The sequence below is a fragment of the Xiphias gladius genome, chromosome 6 (assembly GCF_016859285.1).
Source record: "Xiphias gladius isolate SHS-SW01 ecotype Sanya breed wild chromosome 6, ASM1685928v1, whole genome shotgun sequence".
NCBI lineage: Eukaryota > Metazoa > Chordata > Actinopteri > Istiophoriformes > Xiphiidae > Xiphias > Xiphias gladius.
The window spans coordinates 11372829-11394759 of NC_053405.1; the positions used below are offsets into that span (position 1 = coordinate 11372829).

At 39.4% G+C, this 21931-nt stretch overlaps 2 protein-coding genes across 6 annotated transcripts in view; both read left to right on the plus strand.

Annotated features, from left to right (window-relative positions):
* Nucleotides 1–4832: 4832 nt before the first annotated feature.
* Nucleotides 4833–7376, plus strand: ndufa7 (NADH:ubiquinone oxidoreductase subunit A7). The gene is made up of 4 exons (XM_040129029.1): nucleotides 4833–4960; nucleotides 5210–5259; nucleotides 6349–6486; nucleotides 7155–7376. The coding sequence occupies exons 1-4, from the start codon at nucleotides 4910–4912 to the stop codon at nucleotides 7240–7242; spliced, it is 327 nt and encodes a 108-aa protein (XP_039984963.1). The 5' UTR covers nucleotides 4833–4909; the 3' UTR covers nucleotides 7243–7376.
* A 1129-nt stretch (nucleotides 7377–8505) lies between these two features.
* Nucleotides 8506–21931, plus strand: part of LOC120791011 (low-density lipoprotein receptor-like) — a 24033-nt gene continuing 10607 nt past the window's right edge. The window contains exons 1-9 of one of the 5 annotated variants that reach the window (XM_040129092.1): nucleotides 8510–8664; nucleotides 9367–9487; nucleotides 10355–10489; nucleotides 12499–12786; nucleotides 16608–16727; nucleotides 17132–17257; nucleotides 19067–19238; nucleotides 21046–21261; nucleotides 21856–21931. The exon at nucleotides 21856–21931 is cut by the window's right edge and continues 43 nt beyond it. In XM_040129092.1, the coding sequence (XP_039985026.1) occupies nucleotides 9427–9487; nucleotides 10355–10489; nucleotides 12499–12786; nucleotides 16608–16727; nucleotides 17132–17257; nucleotides 19067–19238; nucleotides 21046–21261; nucleotides 21856–21931 (1194 nt within the window). In that variant the 5' untranslated portion in view covers nucleotides 8510–8664; nucleotides 9367–9426. The other 4 variants (XM_040129093.1, XM_040129095.1, XM_040129094.1 and 1 more) reach the window with 4 other exon arrangements.

Consider the following 21931-nt stretch of genomic DNA (forward strand, 5'->3'; position numbering starts at 1 on the left):
ATTTTAGAAATTGAAGTGTTCGTGTTTTTTCCCTTTTAGTGTCTGTTTAAATTTGAACAGTGCAGCTTCCGGTAGTGTAATACTGCTACAGTATGATCTCGATCTTCGTAAACCTGAGAATGACCTTAAGTTCACACTATGAGCAACATGTGTCATTTTCTGATCAACTGGCTGCCAGACTCTGCAGTTTAATCTACAATATACAACTACAGTAAATGTAAGCATAGTTTGCTTACATTTTTGTGCTACTTTGCTTCGGCCTTCAATAGCACTACTTCCTTCAGAATAAGGGTTAACACAAAAGCTACCAAGCACTAATTAGGCTGCAATACAAAAAACAAAAGCAGTTCAAGCTTGAAAGTTGGACAAAACTGGGAAGCTTTACACAGCTGGAATTCTTCCGTTTAGCACTTGTCAGGCAGAACAATTGTCCATGCATCAGTAATATTGTTGAATTATGGTTCTCTGACAGAAGACAACCATGAAAAGATTAGTTTTGTGGCCCACGTTGCTCTGAAAACTTTATCAAATTTGGGAGAAATAAAAGTACATGTTCCTCCCAGTGTGAATTCATGGTCGCAGCACTGTTTTTCTTAAAAGTGGACCCAGTTATTGCAGGGTAATATCGCATATCCCCCGAGTGTGACTTTCTGACTTTATCTGTTACGTATCAGTCTGTTTTGAAGACATTTTGAAGCCGACTCCAAAAGGGTATTACTGTATGTGCCATGATATTAGCGCAGGGTCCCCTAAGCCATATCTCTGAAGACAGACGTGTCAGTTTAAATCATTTGTGTTGTCATTTCAACTCGAAATGAAGACTTTTCTACGTGTCTCTCCTTCTGCTGGTATCACAGTCTTAACAACATCTCATGAAAAATGAAGTTGAGTATAAAGCTCTGGACGTTGTACACTCTTGTTTGTGGCTACTTGACGTAAGGTTACTGTCATACCGTATCTCAGATAGTTTTTTTTTCTTCCTGCTCACTTTTTGACAAGTGTAAACAAAGACTCAGCATGGCCCTGCGTCTTGCTGTAATAACTCAAAGCATGCATCTTGCAGAAAAAACACCGAGCAGCCAAATCAAGGTCTATGTCTTCTTCAGAGCCTGGAGTGAATCACAGGAATATCTTTTTTTTGTTTGTTAAAAACATTTTGATATTAATTATTTGAACTTACTAAGAGTTACTACACCTTTTAAACCTGGAAAGTGTTGCATCCTCGTGTATTTTTGGAGTCTTTCTTTTCCTGAAACTGCAGCGTTTGTTTTTTCTCATAAGCATGTGAGAGACACCACGCCTAAAATGACCTGTTCCTACTTAATCTACAGTGTAGTGATGTTTACATCGGGGAAAAGTGCACTAACGTATTTTGGCATGTCTTTTATTACTGAATGTGGCAGAGCGACACATCTACATTGAATCCAAACCCAGGGCTTCTTTGAACAAATATTATGTGTTTGTATTGTACAAATATTGATGTATATTTTGATAACAAGGTTGTGTATAATTCCAGATGTGTTGAAGGACATGATAATGCACAATGACAATGAACATTTGTGGCCCCATGATTTTCGGGAAGCCTGACTTGGGGGAATGGGCTGTTTTTAACAAAACGCCTTGTTGGGATTCAGAACAGTATATCCAGCACAGGGTGGATGTACTTCACATTTTTCCACTACAGAAATTGATTTTTTTTTTTTTTTCCGGTTGATTGTCTTATTGTCAGTGGCTGTTGCTGGCTTTTGTACTGACTTTCTCTTGGGTCTTCTGTTTATATAGCATCAGATTGATCAGATTGTTGTTATGTTACTTTAAGCCTCTCTTCCTCCTTAAAATAGTCCTTGAATCTCGTGATGACGACCTCGCAGGATCCTGTCGTTGTGTCAGTGAACAGCAAGGACAGATCCCGGAATGGTTCGGTCATTTTTGCAGTCTGACAATATTGTTGACAACGAACAAACATGATATGTACTCAACAACCATTTTATATCCTGTGGCTGTATATGATGAAACTGCTCTCTTTGATACCATTGAAGAAAACTACACTCATAGGAGTTACATATCTGTTTTTGTTTTGTTTTGAAGAAACAGTTCTTGAGGATTAATTTACCACCAAGCTGAGAATCATTTAGCGAATTTACATGTACCCAAGTAACAGAGTCATCATTGGCTTTTTTGAAGTTACTTGGAGAGAAAAACCCTTTCCTTAGCTGGGAAAAGGGATGAGGGGAAATCTGGTTCTTTTCAAGAAACCTACCGTAGTTTCTTGGATACGGATATATGTGAACTGGTTTATAATGTGGTTTTTAAATGTGCACATCTAAATGAGAAGGATGTCTTACAGGGAAAGTAATGTTGAAGCAGGATGAATATACAGTAGAAATATCATTACAGGTACATTCATGTATGTAAAATAATTAGATACAAGTCAACAAACTAAACTCAAAAAAACTTTAACTACAGATTTAATACTATTTATGCAATTAGACACAGTAGGGGCAAACTTTACTTAAAAAAGGCTACAGTCAAGAATACATTCACTAATACACATATAATATTCCTGTCTTGCTTCTGAAATACGATTCCTGATTACTGTCCAGCTGCATGTGCATCTTTTTACACTGCAATCATACCCAGTTTCTCTGAACAACCTGGTACCTTTTTTTATGTGAATGCAAATGTTGCTGTCGCTTTGCTGCTCTCCACCGGTTGAAAGTCTCGCGTCGCAGCAGTGAGAGGTGGTAGCTTCAACCACTGGAGGTCAGCACAAACAACAATCTCAGCTGGTGTCACACTTCCACCTTTTTACAGAGCAAACTGGCAGGTCAGACTGTTGTACATGCATGTGTTCTCCTGTGGACTCTTCTGTTCGGTGCATGCTGCATGACACAAGCACACATCTGTAAAACTTGATTGCATGGTATACCGGCGTCGTCGCCCTGTACTGTGTTTTCTTGTGCAACAAATAAACTTTGTATTTCTCTTTGACTCTCTTTGGCTCCATTGGTGTTTGAGTTTTATGGATGCTGTGATTGTTTACCACACAGAGAATCTAGTTGAGTCATATACAGTGTTTTTACGCAGCCCAGGTGTGGGCAAAGTAATTAGCTAATATGCAGGCTGTAATAGGTTTTTCGAAAGTGTCTAAACATGTTGCATCATCTCACTCTTCACACTTCAGTCATCTGACAAAGTGAGTCTGCTAATACAGACTATACAGTATATTTACAAGGGACATTGCAATAAATATGTATTTTAGTTAACAGGAACATTAAGATTACTATAGTCAGGATACACACTAAAAGCTACATTTTTCACAGCAGGTTGCCTCAACAACACATTGACAGTCAGTTTAATTAAGTGTTTAATTCATTTTATTTAATTAATTGTGTGACTTCAGATGTTGCAGGTCATTCGTTTCTGATCCTATTGAGACTCGCTGAATGAATAAAGTTTAATTAACTAACTGTATATCGTTCAATGACATATGCTTTAAAATAATACTGATTTGAAAAAACCGAGAGCCAACAATTAAAAGAACCAGCATCTTTAAAAAAAAATAATATTGCATTGAAATATTTTTCCCCCCGAAAGACTAGAATGTTTCCACCTACCTTCTTTAGTGAGTGATCCCTAGAAGCTGACGGCAAATTTGCCTTGAAAATAAATGTATAGTTGTATGCAAAACTTTGGACACCTCTAGGTAAATTGCACATTTTATCTGGGTCTGAAGTGAAAAGAAGTAAATGCAACCCCTGCAACAAACAAACATTAAAAAATGAGCCTTTCTTTGTGTGTTAATGCACTGTTACTTTTTTTATATCATGACCTTAAAAATAGAAAAAAATATTATGATTACTAAATTCACTTTCTTGACTGACTGTAGGACATTTGCATCCAGAATTTGCTGATATTTAGTGGAATCCATTTTTCCATCTATCCGTTCAGTGTTTCCTGTCCCATTGGCTGCCACCCAACCCCAAAGAGTAGTATTTCCACCCTCGTGCGTCACAGATGACAGGTTGTTCTTTTCATTAAATGCTGCTCCTTTTTTGCCCTCTCCAAACACACCCTTGGTGATTGTGGCCAAAGTGTTAAATTTGCAGTCATAGGGGGTTTTACTTTGCCTTCCTGCCCCGCAGACGTGCAGTTTCATCTGAAAATTTTTCTTGGTCGTCCAGATCTTGTCTTGGCCTCCACAGTTCCCCTTAACTGCTATTTCTAAATAACATTTCAGACAGTGGAAACTTCAATCTGGAGGTGCTTTGATATCTTTTTATAGCCTGCACTGCTTTGTGGGCATCCATTAGCTTCATTTTCAGATCCTCGGTCAGTTGCTTAGAGGAGCCCATGGTTGCTGAGTCTCACCACAAGGTTTGAAGAGTTGGAGAATTTATCATCAGCTGTCAGTTCCTAATGACAAATCTTGTCCTGCCTTACAAGTCCTAACAAGTCAATTAAGGACTAATGAGTTAATGGAGAGTGTTTTACAAGTACAGCTTTTGTACATGCCACAATTAATGTTTTAATTTTTCCTATTTTTTTTTTAAGTTCATGAAATAAAAGGTAACAGTGCATTAACATTTGAATGTTTTTATTAATTTCTGATGGCTGCAGGGGTTGTTTTTCACCTCTTTTCACCTCAAAAATCAACAAAACGTATATTCTGCTCAGTGGTGCCCAAATTCTCGCATACTACTGAATTGCTTTGATGCACTCCCGAAGATGCAAATTTCCTGGTAACTGATTCACTTTCATTTCACCAACAGTTGTAGAAGTGAAATAAATGATGTGAAATACATTTTCTAATGCTGCAGTTTCCCCCCCAGGCCTCCAGGGGTCAGCCGCGTGCTGAGAAACTTTATTGCACCGCAGAAGAAGCTTTGTGTCCTTCACAACAGCAAACATGGCCACTGCTACTAAAATCATCCAGAGGCTGCGAAATTTTCTAGCAGGGGTAAGCAACAAAACCGCGGACAGACTTTAAACTGGATCCAGGGTCTACTGTCAACATAACACAAGTTTTATCTCCGGAGGAAACTGTTCGATCAGGACTAATTTAACGGGCAGAAATAGCCAGTTTGTGGTTAGCATGTAAGAGCCAGTAAGAGACTAGCCAGTCGAGCTAGCTGCACGGTTTTGAGCCACATACCGTTCATATAATGAGTCTGTTGATAATTGAATCACTGGTTGGTTTCTTTTTCAGCGGGACCTGCAAACCAAACTTCAGTTGCGATATGAGGAGATCGCAAAGAGGTACGGTTTCAACCATAATTCACCCTCTGAGAGCAATTTTATTGCTTCTGGAAGAATCTATAAATGAATTAATGGTAATATTTAAGCGAGAGATAATCAGGAGTTGTAATTAAAACAGGAACCGCACTGTCACTCGTCAGTGTCTTGCAGAAAAAATGCAGCGGTGGTGTCAGTTGGTTTGAAACCTGGCTGGGCAGGGGCTGTATTTTCTCCCATTTTTGCTACTAAGAATAAGACCTGTTATGGCATATACGGTACTGTGCAACAGTTGTACGCACCGACAATAAAAAAAAACACGCTTTAAAAAAAAAAAAGGTCACAATGAATCGTTTTTATCTATCAATTAATTTCATACAAAGTGAACTAAACAGAAAAAAACCTAAATCAGATCGATATTTGATGTGACCACCCCTTGTCTTTAAAACAGCACCAATTCTCCTAGATACATATTTTTAAAGGTACCTGGCAGTTTGGTTGTTCTGAGCATCTTGGAGAACTTGCCACGGTTGCTGTAGGTTCCTGTGGATTTAGGCTGTCTCTGTGTCTTCTGTCTGGCTTCAGTTAGATACCCGACTGACTCCATGATGTTGAGATCAGGGCTCTGTGAGGGCCAGACTATCTGTTGCAGGACTCCTTGTTCTTCTAGTAATTTAGGACTGATGCCTCCCTGATGGTATTACATGATGAATACGAATCTAAACACCTTTGGTGCCGTGTGTGCCTTGAAAATTTCCATCCTAGCGGCACCTACTACCAGACCAAGCACAATGCTCAACAATCTCCAGTCTTACCAAAGTGATCAAAAAATTACTACTGTAAACGACTGTGCACTGTGCAGTGTTTTGGCATCCAGTAAGCTCCGTTTAAACAAAGCCCCTTGGTTTTTTTTTTTTGGTCAATTTTTAGGGCCTGACAATCCTATCAAAGGTGCTGAATCTGTATGCAGCCTGAGAGAAATTCTGGCACTCTTAGACCATAAAACTAAAAAATATTTTAGGTAATGTTATCACTTGTGGACAGCTTTAAGGAGACTTTATTTTTAAAGCAGATATACAAATAAATTTTGTTTACAATGCTTCTTTTCTGTAGGACACAGCCACCACCCAAACTGCCAGTAGGCCCGAGCCACAAGTACGCCAGCAACTACTACTACACCAGAGACGGACGCAGAGAGTCAGTGCCCGCCACAGTCGTCATGTCTTCCCAGAAGGCTCTCACTGCTGGCAGGTAAATGAGTCAATCAAAGCATTTTCGTGTGCAGTCATAGTTTCTATTATAACCAGGTGAGGACATTTTTCTGATTGTAACATATTGTGAACATCTTAAAAAGCAGAGGAAGCACACCCGCAATAGGGCTGGAAGACAATGAAAATAAATCTAAATGTAGATTCAGACTGACTTCTGCCAGTGATTCACTCACTGACAGAAGAACCGGGACAGGAAGCGCTGTGTTTTTCAGTGACAGCAGACTAATAACATAGCAAAATATTTTCCTAACAACACAATGAATGCAGTATGAGTAAAGCGTGTACTATGTGAAAATCAAACTCAGACTATGTAAATGCAGGTATGTTCATAGCTGGAATAAGTGGAGCTGTTGTGAGATGCGTCGAGCACATCAATTTTTGGGGCATTTTAGCCACGTAAACATTTAAATCAAACGATGGCTGTCTGAGTTTTCTCCACATTTTTGTGATATACATAATAATCCAGCTGTTGAATGAGGCCCACCAAAGGTGTATTATTCTGAATTATTTCAACATGAGCACTTGCCTCCTGCTGTTTCATAAAACGAAGAGACACCACAACATCTGTTTTTCCCTGCTTTCTGAAATCTTCTGTTTGTAGTTCTAGCTCAATCTTTGAGTACCTGTGGCCTTTTTGATCTCTTCTAGCCAAGTTGCGGAAGCCCCAAAGCCTCCAGTTACCCCGGGTGCTGTATATAAAGGGCCATCACTCTCCACAGACCAGCCGTACCTCTGAGCAGCAGGATAAACCATTTCAGCATCAGTAGAATCATTTCTCCATCCAAAGCTGCTGCAGAGGCCTGACCACAGCAAGTGTTGGTTGTATCCTGTACATTAGAAAGTGTTTAATAAAATATATTATATGTTTAAGTATTTTGTCCAACTGGTTATTCTGGTCATATTATGATGCTTTGATTTACTTTTTTTATTTTATTTGAATGTTGATTAAATGTAAAATTGATGTTAAATCGACAGTGTCAACTTTGCGGATAGACTTATTGCCATGTGAAAGATAGCTTGGAAATACTGGGTGCAAAAAGAGCGGAGTAGCAGGGAGGACTTAGTTGATGTGTGCCAATTCTACAGGTGGATCTTCCATGGGGTTGTGGACACAAGAGGTGATTACCTAAAGGCCTTGCTGAACCTGCTCTTCCTCCCAAAAGGAGACAGTCCAGCCTGAGAAAGTCCAAAACTGAATAGGGTATGGGTATACTTGGACAAACAAACCTTTCAATTTCATCACCAGAAAATTGCCCCTAGTTGTCTGACAAAGTGTAAATACAAGTCACAAACTCCCATTACATAAAATAGAATATTAGGGATATTTTGTGCATCACTGTTCTTATTTCATTTCCTTGTATTTGGCACATTAATTATCTAGGGAAACCTCAGAAATGCTTCTTATCTTTTAAGCTGTCTAAGCCTGGATTGTGTTCAATGTAATAACTGAAGAGCTCAGGAACAATGGAAACGTCATACTTTGAACAACTTTGTGAAAAGGAAAACATTTGGGTGTTTCTTTTTGGGATGCATGTATTTGTCAGTGAGGTTAGGGCCTGTACAAGTTGGGTTTGCAGTTTTAGTCTTACACCCCATTCATGTCCAGTGAAACTTTTTGCTACATGAATTGTTTGTTTTTTTTGCAAAATCAAACAGACTTTCCTACATCTGCCAGGTCAGCCTTCAGTCTTAACATTAAAACTCCCGCACACCTACACAGGTGATCTATGTTATTTAAGCTAATTTATCTTCTCAGCACTATGTGAGCACGTACAGACTCTGTGACCGACATCTCAACGACTCTCGCGACTTACACACTTAGTTGATCCAGGTAGACCTCGCTAAAGCTAATCCAGATTGCAGCAGCCCTTCAATAAATCCTCCCCTTCGTGAAGGTAATAATGTTCAGTTTTCATTCAAACTCCTGAAATCCTCATAAATGACCATGACGGTGAATCAAAACAGCTGTTCAACAAAAACTGATTATAACCTTCCTGAAGGGAGGATTCCTTAAAACTGAATGTAAGTCAACTTAAATTCAGCTTCAACCTGGAGGAGGTCTAATCAGCAAATGTGAATGGAAACACCTGTGTAGGTGTGCAGGACGTGAATACACCGATAAGCTATTTGATGACAGAGGGCACTTACACACTTAAAGGTGAGCACCCCATGTAATGTAGGTAATGTATAATATTATGTAGCCTATAATATTTAGCAACAGACTAGAAAAAATTCAACTTTTAAGCAATAGCATGTTCATATTTTAAGGTCATGTTGACCTGTTGGGGAACCACACCTGTTGTTTCAAACCCTTTCCGGCGTTTCTTTGTTTATATGTGTAAAGAAGAAAAAGGGGAAGGGGGGGCTTTTTAGGAACAAACATAATTGAAATCATGACTCATTCAATGAAGGTTTTTTTTTTTTTTTAAAGTACATGAGAAATTGGAAACGTATGTCAAAATTGAAACGTACGTTCAACGACGATGAATGAAAATGAGTGAATTCTGAAACTATTATCTCATTGAAAAGTCAAACGACAAAGAGTGTGCTTTTATTTACAGCTCTTTGGAGATTTGTGTTACTGTCTTTTTATTTTGTTATCATATACTTCGTTAACCTGTTCCCCTTGCCCCGGTTTTTTTTTTTTTTTTTTTAATATGTATTTTGCTTTTCTGGTGTTAATCTCGATGCCCCCTTGTTATCAAGTCGTACATTGTACGTGATTAAATAAAATGTGTTTTAAAAAAACAAAACAAAAAAAACCCCTAACAACTAATCTGTAGGACAAATAAAAAAAATAACTTAGTAGAAATTTCTCATTCACATTTTTTTTTTCCTACTCTACTGCATGTGTGGGCAGCGGCAAGTCTTGCGTCATATTTCTGCGCCGCGTGCAGTGCAGCCGTGTAGGACATCGAGCATGGGACACCTTGGAGGTTTATTAATTCTGGTCGTCCTGGTTTCGTGGCATCACATTCGCGGTAAGATGCTGGATTGACCTGTGCATGTGCGCGTGTGAGAGCTGAGCGATCTGCGTGTGTTCGGCGTTATTTTTGAGGGACGCGAGTTAGGATGAAGTCTGTTTACAGTGCAAACAGACGTCAGGTCGTTGACTTGTGATGTTTTCATAGTTGTATAAATTACGAAATCTGCCAATAGAGAGAGAAAGAGATGAAAACAAAGGGAGAAAAATATCAGATATCACTTACAGCCATTTGTAAGTGTAACTATACAGATCCTCAAGTACAAGTAAAGTAGAGTTAAAACCGTTCAGTTTAGTTTTCCAAGCCCAATGAGTCCAAATCTGATCATTTTTGTTATCGTTAAAGTCACATTTCAGGCAGGTAATCTGTCAACTGATTCTGTACAGTCTGACATCAGAGTCACCGGTGGTAACGGTGATTTCATGGTAAATGAAATATGTTTTTATGCAGCGTTGGTGGTTTTATGACATAAAATGTGATGGAACATGAGTGAAATGAGCAAAACTGCTGTGAAAAAGTACATTTAATCAATTTATTGAATAACTTCAGTCATTTCCTATAGGCTTTATGTCAACACGTGACTTTATCATGCAGTTTGCAAAACAAAACAACTGAACATATCCTTTATTTTTGTTGTTTGGCATATGCTCATTTTTTGTTTGTTTATTAATTCTAACATTTTGTATAAAATGCAACATTTTCAGACTTTGTTATGTATAGAACAATGATCTCCTGGACTAAATTCCAGGTGTTTTCCAGGTGAATTTAGTTGTAATATATAAGTTGTCATGCTTTTTCAGACTTTCCTTCTTGATTAGTTATCTTGTGCACTAACAATAAATCGTGTGTTTGCACGTGTTTCAGGTGCTGCGGGTCACTCTCTGCGCACCTGCCACGAGCAGCTGGAGTTCAGGTGCAGCGACGGTTCGTGCATCCCGAGGCTGACGTTTTGTGACGGACACACAGACTGTGAGGATGGGTCAGACGAGCAACACTGCGGTAAGTACCATGTTGAACGACGCGACCCCATCCCACACACACACACACACACACGCACGCACGCTGGTTTGGATTTCACAAGCTCTTATTTGGCAGCACTAACAAAGCAAAGAAAAAACAAAACTGACAAAAAGGCATTAAGACAGGACATGAAAGAAACACAATGCAGTATAAAAGACAAACTCCATGTAAAAGAGTATAAGTGTGTGTGCATGAAGACTGCACTAAAGTAAACATTACACCATACTTACAATCATTACACATCATACCTAAAACACACACAGCGCTATTAGGGATACAAAAAAGGCGTTATGTCCACACTGACTGTGGACTGTACGGATCAAGGGTGATTGAGTGGTGTTTTTCCAGTCTCCGCTCTGCCGGAGGCATCAAAGTGACACGAATTTTGTCAACGTCAAACAAGTTCAGACAGTCACGGTGATTAAATGTTGTGTTCATATGCCTTTTGACTCCCGGTTTTTGCCTTATTCACCATGCAGTGTTGTGTAATGGAGTTTAAGCCGATTATATCCGCCTCCAAGCAGAGGCGTGGTTAGCTCTGCAGATCCTGAATGACAAATTTTGCCACAAGTTTCATCGGAGAGAAACAAAATCTTGATGGACAGTAAATGCTTATTAATTTCTTAATTCCACAATTTCGTCCATACTTACGCTTTTAAATTTTGTTGCTACAAAGATGTGATGTCATTTTCTTCAAGTGCATGGGAAAATGCCATTGTAGAGTTTTTTTTGTTATAATCCTGTTGCATTCCAGAGGGACTTTAGTGATCAGTGTAACCCATGAGCTGCGAGGTTTGCAATGAAAAACCCCGCAGCAGAAAATATTCGAAAAGGGTTTAATGTGATTTTGTGGCTTACATATAAACATTGTTAATGTGAGTAATGGCAGCAGGTATGACTATTGCCAGCGTTGCTTGGAGGTTGGAGACGCAAGACTTAGACCCGAAAGTCCCTGGTTTGACCGAGATTGACTTTTTTTCTCTTCAGAGGTGCAGGACTAAGCAGCAGCGGACTGTGCTTGTACTGGAAGACAGTGGAAAAAGAGGAAGTGATCTGTTGTCAGTCACAGAACAATCAAACACAGCCCAATACAGTTTAGTCCAGGATTGTATATATTCTTTACTCCAATGATGATACAATAGCATCAACATAGTTGATTTTACCGAGAAATGTTACAATCCAGCATTTCACAAATATGTAATTTATGTAGATAGCCCGTCCACATAGATTTGCCCACACCAAACAGAATTTTTGTCATATTTTTTGATCATTTCTTCAGTTGAGTTCATTCTGGTGTTACTTATTATTTGATGTGCTGCTATAGAACTCGTTCAAACTCTAAACCGCTCACAAGACTGTGAGTGTTTCAGGGTCGTAACCTGTGTTGTGATAACTGTTGTCGTGGTTAAGGAAAACACAGGTTCCCGGCATCCCTGTTCAGATAATAAAAGTTGGTCAAGTGGGCACAACTTTCTGACTTCACATCTTTAGTTTATGGGCAATTACACTTCTCCTTAAGAAAACCGAAATGGCTTCTTCGAGGAGTTGTGTTGGCTTGGTGGTTGGCATTACAGTCACATAAACTGAAGCTTCAGAGTTCAATCCCCGCTAAGCAGTAGCTGCGGCAGCTGCAGCAGGTCCCAACACTCACACACTTTGTCTTCAGAAAACGCGTTCTCTAGTTAATTTTTGTTGCTCTCTCGGAAACTGGATTAAGAGACTTATTACAAAGTGAAATGCTCAATAGAAATCAGATGGATAACATGGAGTTATCCCAGGATGTGAGTACCCTAATGTTTCTGGTAATGTTAGTGGAAAAAAAGCTAATATGTCAAACACTCTATACTGTAAACAGACTCCTTTGTCGAAGTCATTCAGATTGTATTGGTAGTGAAGCCTTTTTGGACTCATAAGGGCTGGACAGGCTTAATTATTGCTGTAACTGCTGTAACGGTGCATATCTGCACGTTTCTTATGCAACCGCGTAGACGAATGCGGTGACGGAAGGGACCAGGACTCCTGCCAGAACTGCTTCTTCTCCTGCGGGCTGTCAGATGTCTGCCTGCCCAGGCACAAGCTGTGTGATGGATGGACAGACTGCAAGGATGGGCGGGATGAGACCCGGGAGTTGTGTGGTCCCAGGCAGTCTCTCCCAATGGCTTCTCCCACATGTGCAGCCTCAGAGTTTCAGTGTGAAGATGGGGAGTGCATCCACCAGGCCTGGAGGTGTGACCGCTCACCCGACTGCTCTGACGGTAGCGATGAGGACAACTGTGGTAAGTGATGTGATTCGACTGTATGTACTTGGAAAATTGGTGAAATTGCCAAAAGGAAAGAAAAATGTAGCATAAGAATAAGTCCCTAATATCTGTCACCACCACCCATTATCATACATTAATTTGGCAGATGCTTTTAGCCAAAACAACTTACATTTTTGGACTAAAGATAAAGGATCCAATTTAGATTTTTCCTACGTATGCTGGGAGTAATTTCGAGATTCAGTGGCTCAAGGATCATTCAACACGTGTACTGGAGATGCCAGGAATAGAACCAACTACCCTATGAATGATAGGCAACCTGCTCCACCAGCTGAGCTAAAGTGCAGGCAAACTGGCTCGAAATGTAATAGTAAGTATATCAAATGTTGCGTTCTAGTAGTACACATGAAGGGACAATTCAAGAGCCAATGGATTAATATGGTGGCTGCAAGCTCGCATCAAACACATGTCGAGGACAGGTCAGATTTTATTAGTTTTTGTGTCCAGAGAGGGTTGAGACTGCCTTCGAATGAGGTGAACTCCAGCGAGTCAGTATAGTCCTTCCATAAAGTCTGGAGACTCACAAGAGACAGATCTAAAAAAAATGATCAAAATTTTTGTCTGATCAACAGCCACATCTTTCGCCCTCCCCACCTGCAGTTCGTAACGTCTGTTAAAAGCCTCTAGTCTCCCAGCCCGAGCCAGGATAACCCTGATGAAATCACAGTAGTGACTGTGTAGTATGGTATACAGTATAGTCCGAATAGTCCTTATCACTACGAATAAACTCACCTTTGTGTGTTAAATCAGTGGATTTCCTCTAAGTATCAGGTCCACTGTACTGTACTGTGTATGGCCAGATACTTTAGTGTACTTTTTCCTCTGGTTTGGGCGAGTCCCCTTAGTTCCCATTAAAAGAAGTCTTATTACTACAGTATACAATAATATTTTAGGCAACAATGTTCTTCCCACTTTGTGGCAACAGTTTGGGGAACCCCCTGTCCTGTTTCAACATGACAGTGCCCCCATGCCGAAAGCCCACGAATCCATGAAGACATGTTTTCCCCTGGTTTGGTTGGCACAGAGCCCTGACCCTCCACCCTGGGTTTCACACGCTCTTCAACTATTTAAATAAGCTTTTCAGTTGAATTATGCTCTTGTGGCTGAATGGGAGCAAATTCCTGCAGCCAGGCTTCAAACTCAAGTGGAAGCTTTTGCAAAGGCAAAAATACTTCCTAAGGTTTGTGAATGAGATGTATCAACAAACACACACAGGTCTAATGTTCAGTTGTCCACATACACAACAGCCAGCAGGGGGAAGTATAGTACCGCATCATAGCATGCAGAGGTTCTTGGTACACACATCCTCATACTCCTCTATTTGTTTACATGTTAACAGGTTCATTAACTAATCTGTTTCTTCTATCAGTGACCAGCAAGAAATGCAACAAAATGACACCGAGTGGGGTCCAAACGTCTCAGATCGCTTCCCTGTTGGCTTGAATGGGAAAGTGGTTTCAGACTTTTGGACCCTACTCGACGTAAATCCTTTATCTTTAGCTTTAGAAACTTATCATTGATTGAGAGCGTAATAAAATTCCCTGGTTGGAGAAAATGTTGTTGCTGAAAATAATTTGATCTTGAAAGTGAGTTATAAAAGCCAAGTCTCAACTGGTGGTCAGGTGATACTTATATTCAGTTCAGAATTACTAAATCAAAGACGACTGTTGTTTGATAAATGCCTCAAGTCGTTGGCTAAGATCGTTTCAGTTCAATTCAATTAAATATAATTTATTCATCCCGCAAGGGGCAATTCGAGGCAGTGAGTCTGCAAACAAAAGTAGAAACAGACAACTCATCCACACACACAAAAACAATTCAAACGTTTAAGAAAGCTGAAATACACAGGGATGCACAACCGAGGCCAGTCCGTAACTGGCCGCCAATGTCTGACACCACAAAGGCACATAGGTTAAAAAAGAGCAGAAGTCAAAATTACTAGTGCATATATCAGTCTATGTATAAGGTAAACATACCATTTCTTGTACTACGGCTATTCACAAATCTAGTGGCTGATGGAATAAATAGAGGAAGTGGGGGGTCTTGATAATCTTATATGCCATTTTCAGGACTTGTTTAGTATTAAGCAGCGCTTACAGATCTTTGTTTTGCCAATGATGTTAGAGCTGAGGTTAACACCTTCCAATTGCTTCATAAACCAAATAATTGCGAAAGCTAAAATACTTTCGATACAAGAGGAATAAAATGTTGTCTGTTTTCTCTGATCTACTCCAAAGCAAACAATACACAGTTGTCTCTGTGTTTCAAAGGAGGAACTTATTTAATTTGTGTGGCATCTCTGATTCTCTGTGTATGGATGAAACAATCAAACAATCCCTAAGGACCTCAATGTTGTCCTTAGTCAAATCTATTGAAGAAATGATTATCTGTTTTAGGAACAGGTTTCTTTTGTTGAATAAGTGGTTGGAACGCAGGAGCCACCAGAACGGGGTTGTAGTAAGTGGCCTGGCATGAGGAAAGAGCTACTAGGAACAAAACCAACTAAATACCTTTTCATCATTATGAAATCCTCCCAAACCCCTTTGTGTTCATGGTGGCCGAGCCCAAAACTGTACACTCCTACAGCAACGTGATATTTTGGGCATGGAGCCTTCTCAGAGCATTTATGTAACATAGTTTTACAGGGTAGGTTGGTTTCTGTTGTTGGCATTGTTTCCAATCAGTCTCATACCCTAAAATAACTGCTGTCTCTGTCTGATCAGTCAGGACTGTTTGAAGTACCCTTAGAGTTTTCTGGTGTGTCACTGTGTTTATTTATTTATACACTTATGAAATAAAATTGATTTAATATAACTCCAATTGAATTTGTAATGAGAGGGAAAAACACACTGAAATGTATCCCTCCAAACAAACTTGAGAAAATAATCATCAGACGGTGTGCTAAAGCGATTTAAACAGAGGATGAAAATTATAGCTACATAGAAGCAATAATTTGACACACACACACACAAAAAGGCTCAAGGTCCAGTTTTTTCCACTTTGCAAAATTCATGCAATTGAAAGCGCTGTTAAAATGCTAGTAGGTGGACCTAATTAAGATTTTTTGTTAAGCGAACAATCACAATTTTGTTAATGTAGCAGTAAAAGGCACAATAAAAGGACGGTAATACTAATAAAATGAAAGGTAAAATAAGATCTAAATATAAATGATAATTTTCGCAAATAATGTAATGTTAATTTATAGTGTCATTTAATTATGACACGTTAATATAGGTATTTAAGAAGGCAGCTGCTTCTGTTTGGATCCAAACATCATCCCACATCCTGTAGCTGGGTAAACTCCATCTGCTGAAGAAGATCATGTGATATGATGGAAATCTCTAGAACTGATACCAAATGAACTTTGTGGCATTTTTTTTTTTTTTTCCTCAACTGTTGTTTCCAAGGTCAAGAACCTCATCATGCTTTCCGTTCTAATGTCCAGCGAAACACTATTTCACTTATGTGAAATATCTCAAACTCTTTTTTTTTTCCCGGGTAGATTAAAGACATGAACATCGTCAAGGAATAAAATGTTCTGCATTATCAACATGTAGATATACCAGCTGCTTTCTGTTATGAGCTCATCATTGTTTCATGTCACAGTGAAATAATCTCACTCATATGAGCACCATTTGTAATTTGGCACACCATGTTTGTAACTCAAACAATGTGGCACATGTGAACGTGAACAAAGCAGATTCACATATATCGTACTAACAAATACCAGGGTACTTTGTTGTGTGAACTTACTGAGGATGTAGCTTTTGCTCCCGCAGATCAGGACGAGTGTCAGGTCAATAATGGAGGCTGTTCTCATCACTGTGTGGACCAGGAGATGGGTTTCCTCTGCTACTGCCCTGACAACATGAGGCTGCTCGGGGACAGCCAGTGTGAGGGTGAGTGGCAGCCTGATGGAGCATCTTGACTCCTGCTGATGGGCTGCTAAATTGAGTTTTACATCACCAGTTATTAACATTTGTCCTGACCCAAAGCATTTATGTAATGGAGGGCTCTAGCCTTATATTTTTAAGGATGCATTCATTTTTGTGTGTTTTTATATTATTTACATCATAGCTTTGTGAAAGTTTACATACTATATACTAATATAGAATTATGGGATACTCTTAACAGTCCTGAATTTTGTTCAGTGCACAAGGGTTTCAATTTTTTTTTTTTTTTTTTTTTTTTGGTAATTAATTCACCTCTGCACTTCTTGCTATGAAGTAATAGTAAACAGACTTCCATATATTATTAACACAGTACTTGAAACTCGTTTTCAAGTATCCCTTCTTTCATCTAGAGATCGACATGTGCCTGGAGAGAGATTTGTGTGATCAGCTGTGTGTGCACATGAACGGCAGCTTCACCTGTGACTGTCACGAGGGCTACAGCATGAATCCAACAACCAGGGAGTGCAAGGCCAAAGGTGAGAAACAAATGGTTAACTGTAACTGGTAACTAGGCACTGACCACATGAAAGTTTAAGATGGTTCCATTCAGTGGTTCACAGGGATCCCAGACTTGATCTGAGGACTTTCCTGCTTGTAGTTTTTTATTTGTAAGGCATATGGCTAGGTGACAATTTAATATTTTTGTCATGCATCTCATATCACTGTATTCATTTCAGCCATATCACCAAATCAGCCAGCACATTTACCTTCCGTGCAAACTTCTGTTAATAACCAACCTACCGATTTGAAGATTTCCCCCCAGGAAACTCAATTCCAAATCTGTTGGGGAAAAACATCTGCCCAGCTAATGATTGACTAACAAATTGACTGCTGTGAAACTGGCCAAGCAGCAGTGAATTTTTCATGAAACATTTCCTCAGTGTGGGTGATTCAGCTGGTTGTCTCTACTTTATCTAGCTTGTAAAAAAAAAAAAAAAAAAACAAGAAAAAAAACCTCAGGTTTTCTTTTGGGATATGATCAACCCGTGTCACTTATTTAGCTGAAACAGACAGACCCTGTCACATCTTGTCTTACTATTAATTTAGCCATTAGATGACTGATTCATTAAATACATGGCATATTCTGTGTAATATAGCGCCTTGGTTCACTTTCCACTATAATACGCTGGAAGAGATTGTGGCAAACCGGTTTAACCCAAATCCATTACCTATATTCATATCTGTTTTCAGATGATACCGGAAGTGGACAAAATTGTCCAAAATAAATATATTTGAAAATACTTTTGAACCCCAACTTCAAAAGATAAATAAATAAAAGTGACCCTGAACTGAGTGTAAATGGTCCCAGTGGAAATTAGAAGTTGAAATAGAAAGGATGAATTTAGTGGAAAAATACAAGTCAGAATTGCAATGGCCGATCTTGCGGGATTTTCTTTAAAAACTGGAGGTTGTGTATGTATTGTGAGAAGGCCCAGATGAACATAATGTTGGTCTGAAGTGACATTTAAAAAAAAAAAAAAAAAAAAGAGAGAGAGAAAGCATTCTACAAAAAAATGGACCATATTATAATGTGCTGAACAAGAGGCAAAGTGCACCCTGGACGGGCTACCATTTTCTCCCAGGACTATCACATAAAGCCTATAGTTCAGTCTGTGATATTTTTTTTTCCACCATTTGCCTATCCCAGACACATTTTTGAGATCTGAGACAGCAACCCTAGCATTGGCACAGAATCTGTGAACCTGCTCGTCATGAAGTGCTTTCTAGCTCAAGCAGTTCTGAGCTTCATCTTGACCATATTTTGAGCTCTCCCAGACACTCTGACAAGTTTCAAACATGTTTGAGTTTACCTTAGCCAAGAAGAAGTTGTTGCAGTTGGAGCACTTTGGAGATGATACTGAGACAATGCATGTCTTTGGACAGCTCTAGCCTGTCCGTCAAGTTTAATAACGTAGATTTTCCTTACATGATATGTCCCTGATAGCACAATGGATAGAGCCCTCTGTCAAAGTTTGGATTCCAATGAATAGAGATAAAGTCATGGTATTTGAATAAAAATATATTCAATACCTGTTTTGGATTTCACTAGTGACATGTGACTGGTTTTTTTTAAGGTTTGTGCCCAGGTGTGGTGGCATTTTTATGTTCCTGGCAGTCAGGTTGTTGTACTTTAATTTTCCAGTTTAAACTACTTGACTGAGTCCCATGAATTCTTACAATGTTCCCTTGTTGATTTAATATCAGTCAGATTAACCGAGAATATATTTAGATAAATGGCATAAGATAAAGTGTGGTGTGTTTTTTTTTAAATTAAATCCTTCCAGGGAATGCGGCTCAGCTGGTTTTCACCTCTTCTAAAGGAATGCGAAGGATGAGCATCACTGGTACAGAGTACAGGGAACTGGCCCCACATTTACAAGGACCAGGGCCTGTGGCGACATTGGCCTCGAACAGCACACTGTACTGGGCCTGGCAAGCACGAGGTTTCATATACAGGTACCAGAGTGGAGCTGTAGCTGCTGCATCCACCACACACCTCTTCTTTTACCAAAGCCAAGGGGGGGTGCTTGATGTTGGTCAAAAACACAATCGGTGATCCTGAAGTAAACAAATCGGTCACGCCATACCCATCCATTTTCACCACTTACCTGGGACTGAGTAGCCGTGGCAGTAGAATAATCCAGATAGTCCAGACATCCTTTTACCTACCAATGTCCTCCAATTCCTCCTCGAGCGATCCAAAACTATCACCAGGTAAATGGGATATATATATAATCCCTCCACGGTCCTCTGGGTCTTGTCATAGCTGGAAGTGCCTGGAAAACTTCCACAGGGGACATACTTGACAAACAATGGCTGTAAAACATTTGTGGTTTCACATAGCATGAAGACTATGGTGAATTATTAACCATGCTAGTTAACAACTGTTTGATGGATTTGCAGGCAATTTTGTCCACTCATTCATAGTCCCAAGGGGATCAATCCAATTGACTCTGTTGATCCTTTGACCTTTCCTCCAATACCACCAGCAGGTCAAATTTTTCACTTATCCTTCGAAATGTCTCAACATCTACTGGATGGATTGGCACCAAATTTTGTACGGGCATTCCTGGTCCCTAAATGATGAATCCTAAAGACTTTGACTTCAACACTTTCAGTTTCCTGTGAAATTTCATTTGATAACAAACCAATGAATAGGTTGAATAGGTATTTCAAAGTAACTGTTAAGATCAAATTTGTGATCCTTCCCTGTATTATATCGTACCACCAATAATAACATAAAGCACCTAAAAGCTTTCAGATACATTGTCTACCTAATTTTCGAATCTGTTGGAAGACCGTTACCTGACAAAGAAACAGAAACAACTAGTTCTTTGTGCTTTATTGTACTATTTATATGTGGCTGATTGTGTTATGAAATCCTACTTTTTTTTTTTTTCGTTTTCAATGTCTCCGTTTTTGTCCAAAATAAACATGTAATCAATTAGTTTGAAAAATAATCATTAGTAAATGGATGCCTCTGATCCTTTACTGCCAATTAACTTTCTGTGTCCCATTACATATTACACACTACAGCCATCCAGCTTTGTGCTTTAAGCTAAATGCTAGCATCAGTATGCTAACATGCTCACAATGACAATGCCTACATGCTGATGTTTAGTGTATACATAATGTTTAAAATGTTCACCATAGGTGCTTAGTTTAGAATGTTAGCATGCTAAGATCTGCTAATTGGCACTAAACACTTGGGAGGATGGGAATGGCATTAGCTTTTCAAGTATTTGGTCATAAGACAAAGCATTGGACAAGTTGAAATTTTCACCTGATGATGTTGCTAGATGAAAAGTCAGGGGATCAACAAAGTTATTACAATTTATACTGAAGAGGACACAAATTTGTGTACCAAATCTCATGGCAATTAATCCAATGGTGTTTGAAATATTTAACTAAAAAAACAAAAATGTCAACCCGCTTGTGGCACTAGAGGAAAGCTAAGGGGATTGCCACAGTCGGCAGTATTCATTCTCTGGGAAGCATTAATGTCTGTACAAAATTTCAAGTCAATGCTTCGCATAATTCAAGGGATACAGTCTTGATCAAAGTGGTGGATTGACCGACATCACCAACCCTACCGTCATACCTCTAGACCGCAGTTCTTAAGCTGTTTTACATTTGAGTTTACAGTCATAAGGCACAGTCAGGTTTTGAATGGATTGGGCACATCTGAACTTTGAACTCTGAACACCATGTTCTTTTTATGGATTGTGTGTGTTGTATGTTTTCACCCGTGGATGTTTCTCAGGGTCTCGATGTATGGAAAACCACAGGATGCCAAGTTAGTGCTGAAAGTTAAAGGCTCGGTGTCAGGCTTGGCTGTGGACTGGATCCACCAGCTCCTCTACTGGACCAGTGTGGAGAGTGGTTCTGTTAACGTCGGCCTGCTGGACGGTTTGACACAGCGTCAGCTCATCACAGGGCTGGTCAAACCTTCTGCAGTGGCTGTGGATCCTCTCCGAGGGTAGGACAGCACGGGAATTTATATTCTATTTCAATTAATAGTTACCTGAATCATCAAGGAAGTTAAGTGTTTTTCAAAGCATGTCAGCAGGATTAATAAAAGCTTTAGCTGTCATTACACATTGTTGCCTCATGACCTTTTGGTTAAAGATAATGTTTCTTTTAAAGGCTTTTCCCCAGGTTGTCATGAGCTAACACAACACGGCTGTTAAACACAATCATGTATTTACCCAGGGAAAGGCAATATAGCACTACAATACGCACATTAACAGATGAAAGCCCCACACTGAAGATAGCTATGTCTAAAGTGCTGTCCATATATCTCGTGTCAGTGTTAAGAGTGAGAGAGCTGCACATTTTGGATTCATATATTACCAGCCTTTTGTTCTCAACTTTAGTTTATTCACTTTATATATTTGTTCTTTTCTTTGTTAAAGCACTATTTGTTTGCCATAGGGGACAAAAAAGCACAGCATCAACAGTAACTTTGCAAAAACTTTCATGTCCGGTTTTTAATACAGTATGTTTCACAAAAATGAAAAAAAAAAAAAAAAAAACTTAGCTATATTTTGAATGGCTACTTTTGTTTTCTCAGGCTACTCTTCTGGGCTCAATGTGGCAGGTTCCCAAAGATTGAGAGGGCCGGTTTGGACGGCCGGGACATAGTGGCT

Excerpts from the sequence above, each read along its gene's own strand:
- ndufa7 (XM_040129029.1), top strand. The coding sequence starts at position 4,910 with ATGGCCACTGCTACTAAAATCATCCAGAGGCTGCGAAATTTTCTAGCA. Across the intron at positions 5,260-6,348 it reads TATGAGGAGATCGCAAAGAG|GACACAGCCACCACCCAAAC; the intron begins GTACGGTTTCAA and ends TCTTTTCTGTAG. Across the intron at positions 6,487-7,154 it reads AAGGCTCTCACTGCTGGCAG|CCAAGTTGCGGAAGCCCCAA; the intron begins GTAAATGAGTCA and ends GATCTCTTCTAG.